Here is an 11,592-nt window from a genome sequence, read left to right as displayed (position 1 = left end):
TATTATATTGGAGTAGGGATTAGGTTATGGGTATGGGCCTAGGAATGATGGGCTAGGTAATTGGGCCAAGACTAGAAAAATGGACTACTAGATTTATAAAGACGGGATAAACCAACCTAAAACTAATTCCTCCTTCTAAAATTATGTACAATTATAATATAAAAATATAAAACTAATTTTAATTAATTGAACTAAACTATAAAACATAGAACTATTTTTTTGTGTTTTCAAGATTATATAAAAATAAATATAAGGTACTATTTTTGTATATTTTTTATTTAAATTTACGAAAAATACGTAAACTAAAATATTTTTTGTAATTTTCATTTTTGTGACGAAATAAAGTAAAAGCGTCAAAATTAGCTGAAATAGCAATATTAGGCCTAAACTAAATATTTACATGCTAAAATGGGTGAAATTTTGGGGAGGGTTAAAAATCACATGTCTACACTTGGGGTAAAGAAGTTGTGGTAATGCCATTTTCATTACAGAACTCATCAAATTTAGCATTGTCAAATTCTGTTCTATGATCTGATCTGATACATGCTACTCTAGACACCATCTTCACCTGGATTTTCTTCATAATAGCCACAAATACCTCAAAGGGTTCATCTTTTGTTCTAAGAAATAGAGTCCATGTAAATCTGGAGTAGTCATCCACTATCACAAAGATGTATCTTTTTCCTCCCATGTTTTGCACTCTCATTGGGCCACACAAATCCATATGAAGAAGATCGAGTGGTTGTGAGTTGCTGATATCCTTTTTAGGCTTAAAAGATGACTTCACATGCTTTCCTCTAGCACAGACATCACACACTTTCTGTACTTTGAACTTTGACACGGGCAGACCACAGACCAGGCCCTTCTAAATTAGTTTATTCAGAAGAGCGAAGCTTGTGTGCCCCAATCTTCTGTGCCAGAGTTCAACATCATCATCAACAACTTTAGACAACTCAGATCACCACTTTGTATATACTCGAAATCAGCAACATAGATGTTCTTGTATCTATTGGCCACAAGTATCACTTCACCAGTTACCAGATTAGTAACTGTACATATCTTGGACAAGAACTCCACCTTGTTTCCTTTATCACAGATCTGAGAGACACTCAAGAGACTATACTTAAGACCATTAACATAGTATACATTCTCAATAGAGTGAGTGAGTGATTTCCCAAATTTTCCAACTCCAAGAATGCACCCCTTTTTCCCATTGCCAAAGGATACACTCCCTTTTTTGAGCATCCACTATCCATGAACCATTGTTGACTGCTTCCGTTCACTGTTCCCTGCACAAGGAAATCAAGAGTTAGTTTTAGGAACCCAAATAAGTTTGGGCCCTTGTATTAGGCAAGAGGATGAATAAGAGCTCTCTTAGTCCATGCATGTAATATGCATTTTTTATGGGTGGCACTTGGTCCCTTTTTAGTAGTTAAATTTTCAACAAACACTTTATTTTTATAAATAGACTAGACCCTAGCTTGATAATTTTCCTTGAAATGCTCGTTATTCCCACAGTGGGTACACAGCCAGTTATCTAATATAGTAACATACTTGCTATGGGGGTTGTAAGGGATTTTCTACCTTTGGAACCCTATTCCCTGTCCGTTTCCACCATTATTAACATACATGGCAGTGATAGCTTCTGAGGACCAGGTCCACTTTATGGACTTTTCAAGATCATTTTTTACTCTTTCCAGTTCAGTTTGGAGATGCTTGTTTTTCTCAGTTTCAACATACAAGCTAGTTCTCACAGCCTTTAACTCATTTTCAAGCCTAATATGTGCCTCACTGGCTACCTCTTTTCCTTTTCAAGAATTTCCAGGTTTATACTCAGTTCTTAATCCCTCTATTGTTTCCCTCAGGTCTGCAATTACTACCAAGAGATCATCTTTTTCTTCCTTAATCTCAGTCACTCTCTTCACTAAAGCCTCTTTTTCTTTACTGAAGTTCTCAATGGTTTTATTATAGTCAACAGCTACAACCACAAAGTCATCTCTTTCATGTTGTATGTTAGCAATTTTTTCGGTTAAAACAATTTTTTCTTTCTCCAACTCACAAAAAGTTTCCTTTAGATCAACTACATACACCACCAGATCATCTCTAGTTTGTTCAGCTTCTCCTAGCTCTAAGGTCAAGGCATACTTATCCTCCACAAGACTATGATAGGCATCAATCAATACACTAGCTAAAGACATGAGTTTCTTAGGAGAGTAGAATTTCATATTTCTCTGAACATACTTCAAATTTACCTCATTGTTTTCATTGTCTTCATCGTCATCTAATTGGGACATCAAAGCAAATATTGAATCATATTCATTTTTCTCACTTTCAACTGCCATCATGGAGTTGTCACTTGCATCTGTTTCATCTTCAGACTCACTAGAGGAATCTCCCCATGCTGCAAGAGCCTGTTTCACCACATTGTCAGCGGACCTCTTCCTTTTGAAGTGCTTGTCAGGAACCGGGTTCCTCTTGGCTACTTTCTCAAGGTTGTACTTGGAGTGTTCTTGCTTCAGGAAAGGACAATCTTTGATGAAGTGCCCTGGATTTCCACACTTGTAGCATAGATCAAAGTTCTTTGGTTTGCTGGAGTTGCCCCTTTTTAGTATTCCTACATTTCTTCTGACCATCTTCTTAAACCTTTTGGTTATGTAAGCCATGTCACTGTCCTCCTCGCTCGAGTCATTGCTTTCAGCTTTGAGTACCAGGTTTTTTTCTTTCTTTGGTTCTCTTCTTTCACTGTCTATCTTCCTCTTCATCTCGTAGGTATTCAAATTTCCAACCAACTCGTTTATGGTCAGCTCCTGCAGGTCCTTTGCTTCAGTAATAGCATTCACCTTGCTTTCCTAAGAACTGGGCAGGATACTAAGAATTTTCCCCACTAGCTTGTTCCTAGGAATGATTTCACCAAGTGAGTGTAGCTCATTTATGATAGAGGTGAATCTTGTGTGCATATCTTGAATAGATTCATCGTCTTTCATCCTAAAGAGTTCATACTCAGTAGTGAGCATATCAATATTAGATTGTTTTACTTGAGTGGTTCCCTCATGTGTTATTTGCAAAGCTTCCCATATCTCTTTGGCAGTTTCACAAGCAGAGATTCTATTATATTCATCAGGTCCTATTCCACACACCTAAATTTTATTGGCACGAAAATATTTCTCTGCAGCTTTCCTGTTTGGGTTAGTGTATTCTTTTCTGGTCTTTGGCATTGTCAATGGAAGGTCTCCAACTGCCTTTGTTGGGATATAAGGACCATCACATTTGACATCCCACAACTCAGAATATTCAGCCATGATAAAATCATGCATTCTTGCCTTCCACCACCCATAGTATTGCCCATTGAACCTGGATGGTCTATACGTAGATTGACCTTCTTCAAAATTTAGTGGAGCAGTCATAAGGATCCTTCCTATGTGTTAGCCTGATAGGAGAAACCCGCTCTGATACCAATTGATAGTTTATATGAGTCCCCCAAACTATAGATTACCAGGTCCACTATGAGTTTTCACTGTGAATACTAATAAAACAGTAAGTAAATAAGACAGGGAGAATTACGTGGAAAAATCCATGCTCAAGGGGATAAAAAACCACGACCTACACTGGCAGGATTTCAACTTCACTATGAGAAACTTTTAGATTACAACCTATACAATCTAAAAATTAAACTCTTAATCCCTGACTAACTTGTAATACACTTATTACAAGCCACTTTGCAATACACCTATTACAAAGACTTCAACTCATGACTAACTCTAGTCACGACACAAACACAAAGGGTTTATGGTTTTACAAAGGGGTTCCTAAGTAATGTTTCTAGCTAAGCAATTTAGGAATTACAATGAAGAATAATTACAAAGTTACAACTCAACTAAGGACAACAAAATATTAGATTTGGGAACTGGTCTGTAGTAGTATTTAACTTTGTTCTTGAGGCTCTTGCGAATTTAGTTCACTTTCTCTGAAGGATTGAAAACTTGAAGTGACTTCTCAAGTATTCAAGTGATGTTTTGTTGTAATACTCTTGCTAAAATGCCTTTGATGGCATCATATGAATGATGTAAGCAATTGGTTGGTCAAAGTACAAGTGACTGCAAAACTGCTGCATTGTGTGCACTGTTTCTGTAGCAGTCACTTTCCAGCTGTGCTTAGTTGACTTTCGTAGTGTTGTCAGGGAAACACAAGGGATCAAGTCCCTATATTATTTCTATATTTTCTACACTTGCAGCAATTCACATTAGCTGGAGTTCTGGCTGGAATACGTTCATTAACAATGTGTACCAAATGTGTCAGTTTCCCTATCTGGTTCTTTACAATAAGTTTGTTAGATCATCCAAAACATAAGTTAAAGAAATTGAAAACCCATCAAAGATAACACCAACAACACAAGAACACAACAATAACATGATATATACATTATTTTCCAATCTTATATACACCATAAAATACAACAAAACAATCCAATACACCCCAATCTCTTCATACACAAAACGACCATCGTAGTAGTGTCAAAAGACCCGAAAATGTTACGACGAATGACCAGCCCACCACCCTGCATTTATGTGGTATTTATCCAATCCATTCCTCCTCCAAAACTCCATAAAACAGTAGTAAAACACGCAACTGAACAGCAACACAAAAGAGTCCACAAAATAGTCCGTTACAAGTGAAAATCTCGAACTCACGGCTTCCGATCACCGTCCCATGAGTTCTTACAATTTTAGAATGGCTTTATACACATAGCCAAAATTATATGAAAGAGAGAAGTAAAATTACCTTATTTGTTGAATAACACAGCTCTTATCCTGGTTCTTCAAACTCAAGGTTTCGCCTCTAACTTCAACTTGAAAAGGAGAGAAATTTAAATAGGGTTTGTGTTCAATTTTTGGGAGGATGTTTGCAGGGGTTTATGTCTGGTTATTGTGCCCTATTATCAATGTATTACATGAACAAAAGATTCCTTTAAAATGTCTCTTTGGACGACCCAAACTGGTCCATTTTTGGACTCTCATTTAAGCAAGCAGGTGACACACCTACTTGTCACCTAGCAGCCTGCGCAGTCTTGCGAAAATGCATATACCTCTCTATTCTGATGACATATTGACAAATCGTTTAATGGGTTATAAAATAGACTAATATATCTTCAGTTTAATGGGTAGAAGACCCCGTAACTCTAAGTATATTGGGAGAAAATCGCAGTTACAATTGACCTAAATTTCAGTAAAACCTATGAACGTAACTTGTGATGACTTTCATCCACTTTTGTTCCACAACTCACTTGGCATCAAAACATAACACATGACTATCATACGACTAACATAACTCATAACATAACCTTTTTATCATTTTAAGCACCCTAGTCTCACCCCAAAAGTACATGTTATACATTCCCAACTTGTCGACTTTCGATGAAACATTATTTTCTTTAATTACTTAGCTTCTAAACCTTCCAACCCTCTTTATACTTGTTGTACATGATCTTCAATATATATAACATCTGAGGTAACATGATAACTTACTTGATATACTTCCAAAGATGAACTCATTTTTGGTCATACATTATTTTACTTACGATGCACTTTTAAGTACAAAAACATAGGGTGTACCAAGTTAACTAAGAGTCTAAACTATCGACTAATGACAATGCTAAGCAAAGGAAGTTATCAATTGGGAGAAGATATGGTTGATAGGATATGTGCAAGATAAATGTTTTGGATTTAACTTTAGATAGTTCACTTTTGATGTTCAAGTGAGTCTCTCGAATTCACTTGGTTATTAGTTTAATTGTTTAGTAGAAACTCCTCTCTCGATTATGTATCAACCTTACACGATGAACCAATTTTAAGCACGTGAAGATATGCAGCAATTCGTAATGGATTGGTCTGTAGGAGAACCTCTCTCGATTATCCTCCTAATTAAGTTTAATCAACAATTTAACAAGCCCCTTCTGATTACTAAGAAGAATTAATGACTTCAACAAACAAAATATAATGCAACAATATCACAAGTTATGCCTCTCTTCAATTCATGAACAAGTGAATATAGATGCAACAGTTATAACATCCAAAATAATTCAATACATAAAACTAGAGTTAATTATCCACAAACAAGTATCAATACACTAAATTCAGCAACCCTAAAGAGAACTACTCCATGGATATGGAGTAATTCATCAAAATAATGTTTAAGTTAAAGGAAAACATAGAACAATCCAAATTCTTGTCTTAAGTGAGAATTGAATGATGAAATCCTTGAGTTTTTGCTTTTCTAACTCCTCCTTGGCATACTTAGGTCTAAGATGTGTCAAAAGTCCCAAAAATAATATTTTTCCGTGTATATATACCAAGTAGGGTTGGGTCCAAACAAAAACACCTTTTTATATGCGAAATAGTACAATTACTCTACAAATTTGCACAGGCATGCCTCATGGGGCGATGCGCCATGCGGGGAATTTGTGGGGAAGTTCAGAGAGTTGATTTCTGACAAACTGCAGGAATTCATGCACCGCCCCACGCACCGCAGAAGTTTGGAATTTTGAAAAATGTAAAACATGAAAGTTGTATCCCTTTTAAATATCTTTCCAACTATATTTGTGGAGCCTAAACAGATTTCTGAGTGAAAAGTTTTGTGCATTTTGCTATACAATGCGCATTATGCCTACTCGATTCTTCGTTTCGTTCTTAAATTGCACTATCATTCGTTGATCCTTGATCACAATCCCCACTTAATCCTTGAGCTTTTACTCAGACTTCAAAGCTCCAGAATAGCTTGAATTCATTTCATAACCTCTACATAGATATGAACACTCCTACAAGGCATAAAACACAAAATTAGTACAAAACACTAGCAATTAATACTCAAACTCAATTAAAGTGCAATAAATTAGAATGTACTAATTGACTAAAACATGAGATTATTGCTACCATCAACACCCCACACTTAAACCATTGCTCGTCCTCGAGTAATCAAACCATACTCTATATAGACACGACCTTATAAACAACACTCAAGACTCAACATACCAAGAATATTTAAAATTGGCTAAGCACAATAGAGTAACATCCTTGCCTCAATATTTGACTCACAAGTACCACACATCATTCACAACTTACTCACTTACACTAACATAGAGGTGAACGACATTACCTTTCATTCATGAATCAAGTTCCCTCACACAACAAAAGAGAGTAGTTTCACACATATAAAATTCAAGAACAATTAGGAACTCAAGATAAAAAGAAATCACTCACTCTCAGAAACGATATTCATGTGCCATGAAGATGAACCATAGGCTTGCCCATAGTGTACTACTCTACTAATTGAGTTCATTCAGTCAAGGATCAAGTAGGACTTTAAACTAGTTGTAATGTAGGCTATAGGATAGGTAGGATATATGTAGATATAAGAGTGACTACAGCTCCTTAAGAACTTTAATACATACATTTAACATTCAAAACCCCACACTTATGTCAAACCATACTCCACTTTCACATCAATATGCATTAACTCCCTACTTCTTTAAGCACAATTACATCAAGAGTTATCACTTATCAGAAAATATTTTGCACAACAATACAACTAATTTTTTTTTCTTATTCAATTAAAGTGGCTCACACTTTCAAAAACAATGAATCATTCTCCTTATTTCATAAGTTCCACTCGAAAGCCAAACCAGCCACCCCGCACTTCAACTTTTACAAAGTTCCTAATAATTTTTAAGTGCTCAAGAGAGGTATATAGGTTCAAATAGATGATAAATTCAAATAAATGGGTAAGGCTTGTAATGTGGTTGCCCAAGAAATAGACTTACAGGCTCAAAAGGGGTTAACTAAGATATATAACAATTAGGTTGGTAAAATTATATAACTTGCTCAATAAAGAAAGGCCTATATCACCTCCAAGACTAAATAAAACTACTATTTTGCTTTGCAAACACACGGGCCAAGTTCTAGACATCAAATATAATGCATAGAATAACACAAAAATCTTACACACACAAGGAACATAACTCACTCAGAATTGGACTCATCAAGACACTCTAGTCAAAACAGTTAAGCAATGTTAAGATCATACAATTTAAGGTACTTTATACAAGAGTAAAAAACGAGCCTAAGCGTCGCAACTAAAGAACTCACTATTCTCAAGGCATAATAAAGTCAAGAGATATTGCTTTCAATTAAACTCATAGCACGGGGTTTCCTACTTCTACCAAAAATAAAAACTAACTATACTCAGTTCAAACAAAACCATTGTAATAGAATCGCAACATAAAGAAAAACCAAGGGGGGGATTATTACACTACCAACAAAAGAAAATCTTTTTGTCTCTTTTCTTTCGGCTTTAATTCCTCAAGAAACCTGTCGAATAATATCCATCATCGGGAACAGTCGAAAATTTGAAAGTTTGTATGGCTTTTCAATTTTTTTCTAACTACTATAAAGAAAAAAACAATCAAGCTAACTAAAGCAAAAACTAAGACTAATATACATACAACATACAAATATGCTCCACCGCAAATTTTAAGTTGTGGCATGTCCCCATAACACATAATTAAAAAGTGTAAGATAGAGGAAACTTCCCTGAATCTCTAGTCAGGATTTGAATCGAAGTCGGGATCCATTCCATGTGCCCGAACTAGTGCACACATCCATGTAGATAACTTCTTATAACCTTCTTGGGGTACACCCCACACTTGTCTTTTTCATTCATTGGGGCCTGTTTTTCACACCCTTCACCTTCCACTTAACACTTGTAGCTGGCTTCTCTTGTTTCACCCCTTTTTCCATATTCGTCTCAAAAGTTACGGTCTTATCACCCACTCTAAGAATGAGTTTTCTATCATGAATATCCAGTATATTTCTACCCATTGCTAAAAATGGTCTTCCTAGGATAAGGAGGACCTTCTTATTCTCCTCCATATTCACCACTATAAAATCTACAGGAAATATAAACTTATCGACCCATACCAAAACATCTTATAATATCCCCTCGGGTTTTGTAGTTGTTTGGTCTGCCAGCTGCATAGACATTGGTGCAGACCTTATCTCTCCAATCTCATTCTCCAGCTTCATGTACATAGACAACGGTATTAGATTTATTGAGGCACCTGAATCACATAAAGATTTATCAAAATTGAGAGTGCCTAAAGAGCAAGGTATGGTAAAAATCCCTGGATCTTCACACTTTTGTGGGAGTTTGTTTTGCAAGATTGCACTGCAATGCTCTGTGAGCTTGACCACCTTGGTCTCTTTTATCTATTTCTTCTCTGTAAGGATCTCCTTCAATAACTTTGCATAAGATGGCATTTGTGACAGAACTTTAGTGAATGGCAGGTTCACATTAACCTGTCTCAGCATGTCTAGAAATCTCTCAAACTGCTTGTCCAGCTTTTCTCTATAGATCTTTTGGGGAAAAGAAAGAGTAGATATATGCTTGCTCACATCATCAAATTCCTCCCTTCTTGAAGTTTCCTTGTTCTTCTTTTTCTCTGCTCCCTTCTTACCTTTCTTCTTCTCAGTCTTTTTATCATCTTCAATTTTCAGCTCATTCCCACTCTCTTTTTCAGGCGCAACTTCTTTTTGAATTAGAGTGTAATCTTTCAAAACTTGTCCACTTCTCAAGGTCAAAATATTTACTGTTTCTTTGGGATTCTTCTCAGTATCAGCTGGTAGACTGCCTGGGATTCTCTCAGATAATTTAGTTGTAATCTTTCCCACTTGTCTCTCCAAATTTCACAAACCTGTCCCAAGTTCTTTGATAGCTGCACCATGAGCATCTAGTCTCTCATATGTCTTGACAATGAAAGACTTCATCAAATCTTATAAACCAGACTGAATTGGCTATTGAGGCTGAAATTGCGGCCTTTGATGATTTTGGAAGCCTAGAGCTCGTTGAAATGTGGAGTTATTTTATTGCCATGCATTTGCTGTGCCCCTAGGTGAACTCCATGTAAACCCGGAGTATTTTTTACCCATTCCATTGAAATTATAAGTACCCACCGCATTCACTTACTCTATGGTAGCTTGACATTCATCATTAGGGTGTCCTCTTCCACATATATCACATGCTGCATGAGGCTCATTATGTACTGAGGCTATGGTCAGCTTCCTTATTTCTTTTGACATGGCATCAAGCTATACCAGCACAAATGTGTTAGTATCAACGTGGTGAACACTAGTTGATCTTATTCTTTTAACAATTTCCGAGGGCCACTAATTTGCATATTTAAACAACTCATCTATAATAGTGACTATCTCCTCTGGAGTCTTTTTCATCAACGGACCCCCAGCTACATTGCTCAATGTTCTGCGTGAGGATGATGTCAAACTATCCCAAAAGTCCTGGAGTTGCATCCAGAGTTCAAATCCACTATGTTGATATTTTGGCACAATCTCCTTAAACATCTCCCATGCTTCAAACCCGATCTCAGTCTCGTTCTGGCAGAAGTTACGGATTTCCCTTCTATACTTGCCTATTTTAGCTGAGGAAAAATACTTAGCAAGAAATTTTCTGGTCATCTCCTCCCATATTCTAATTGATCCTTGGGGCAAGATTTTAAACTAGTGCTTTGTATGATCTTTCATGTGAATGGGAATGCCCTTAGATAAACTGAATCTTGTGACACACCATTATATTGGAAGGTGTTCATAATCTCCTCGATGTCCATTAGATTATTGTTTGGACCTTTGTTCATCTTTCCTTTGAAAACACAGTTGTTTTGAAGGGTTTGGAGTAACTCTTGCTTCAATTCAAAATTGTTGGCTACAATAGGAGGGGTCTCACACTTCAAAGTTGTAGACCGGTCTAGCATAAACGCCAAATGGTCTCCCTTGGTCGGGTGGTATTTTTCCGTACTGGTCTAGAACGAAGGGCTGATTCTGAGCCAATCTCCGAGCCATCTCTTCTTCATATGCAATTTCTGCATCTCTAATAGTTACTTCCTTAGCATCCCGAGCAACTTTTTCTCTTATCTGGGCTGCCTCTTTCGCAACCAAATCCATAATATTATCATCTCCATCCATATTTACTGTGGTTGAGGATTGCCCAACCTTCTCAACTGTCACAATTGTTTTTCGATTTCTGGCTCGTATGGTTGCACTTTTTTCCTAGAAGATCGAGTCATGCACCAATCTAACCTGTAGTCTGCACACAGTCAAAGCACACCAAACATAAAAAGAGAAAATAAAATAAAAAGAAAAATTCCTGAATTAACACTACAAACTATTTCAAACACTATTGCTCGCTAGTCGAAAACATTACAAACTATTTCAAACACTATTTATAGAAGCACTCAACCCAATACCAAAGTACCAAAGGTGATACTAATTTTAGCTTTCCAGAACACAGCTGATCTCGCAATGCTTGACCTCTTGCTTCCTGTCTCCTCCACTCCTGCTGATATTTCCAACTTGGAATTGCAAATCGAAGCCTATATTACAAAATAAAATAACATTTAAAGTGCCAATCACAAGCAACTCATCCAAAAAATTGTGTTCAAACATAATCCAAATGACTCTACCATTTCTGCAGCCCTTGGCCCAAGCAGTTCGCTATGGCTCGGCGTGATAATTTCGTCCTCATTTGTCATGT

The 11,592-nt window shown here is 36.6% G+C and overlaps 1 protein-coding gene across 1 annotated transcript; it reads right to left on the bottom strand.

The window, feature by feature from the left end:
• Positions 1 to 2,849: 2,849 nt before the first annotated feature.
• On the bottom strand, positions 2,850 to 8,921 carry LOC142177097 (uncharacterized). Its single transcript, XM_075245559.1, has 2 exons — positions 8,739 to 8,921; positions 2,850 to 3,137 (listed from the first exon to the last, which is right to left on the bottom strand). The coding sequence occupies exons 1-2, from the start codon at positions 8,919 to 8,921 to the stop codon at positions 2,850 to 2,852; spliced, it is 471 nt and encodes a 156-aa protein (XP_075101660.1).
• Between the last annotated feature and the right edge of the window lie 2,671 nt (positions 8,922 to 11,592).

The sequence above is a fragment of the Nicotiana tabacum genome, chromosome 3 (assembly GCF_000715075.1).
Source record: "Nicotiana tabacum cultivar K326 chromosome 3, ASM71507v2, whole genome shotgun sequence".
Classification (NCBI taxonomy): Eukaryota; Viridiplantae; Streptophyta; class Magnoliopsida; order Solanales; family Solanaceae; genus Nicotiana; species Nicotiana tabacum.
This window is presented reverse-complemented; position numbering and strand designations above follow the sequence as displayed.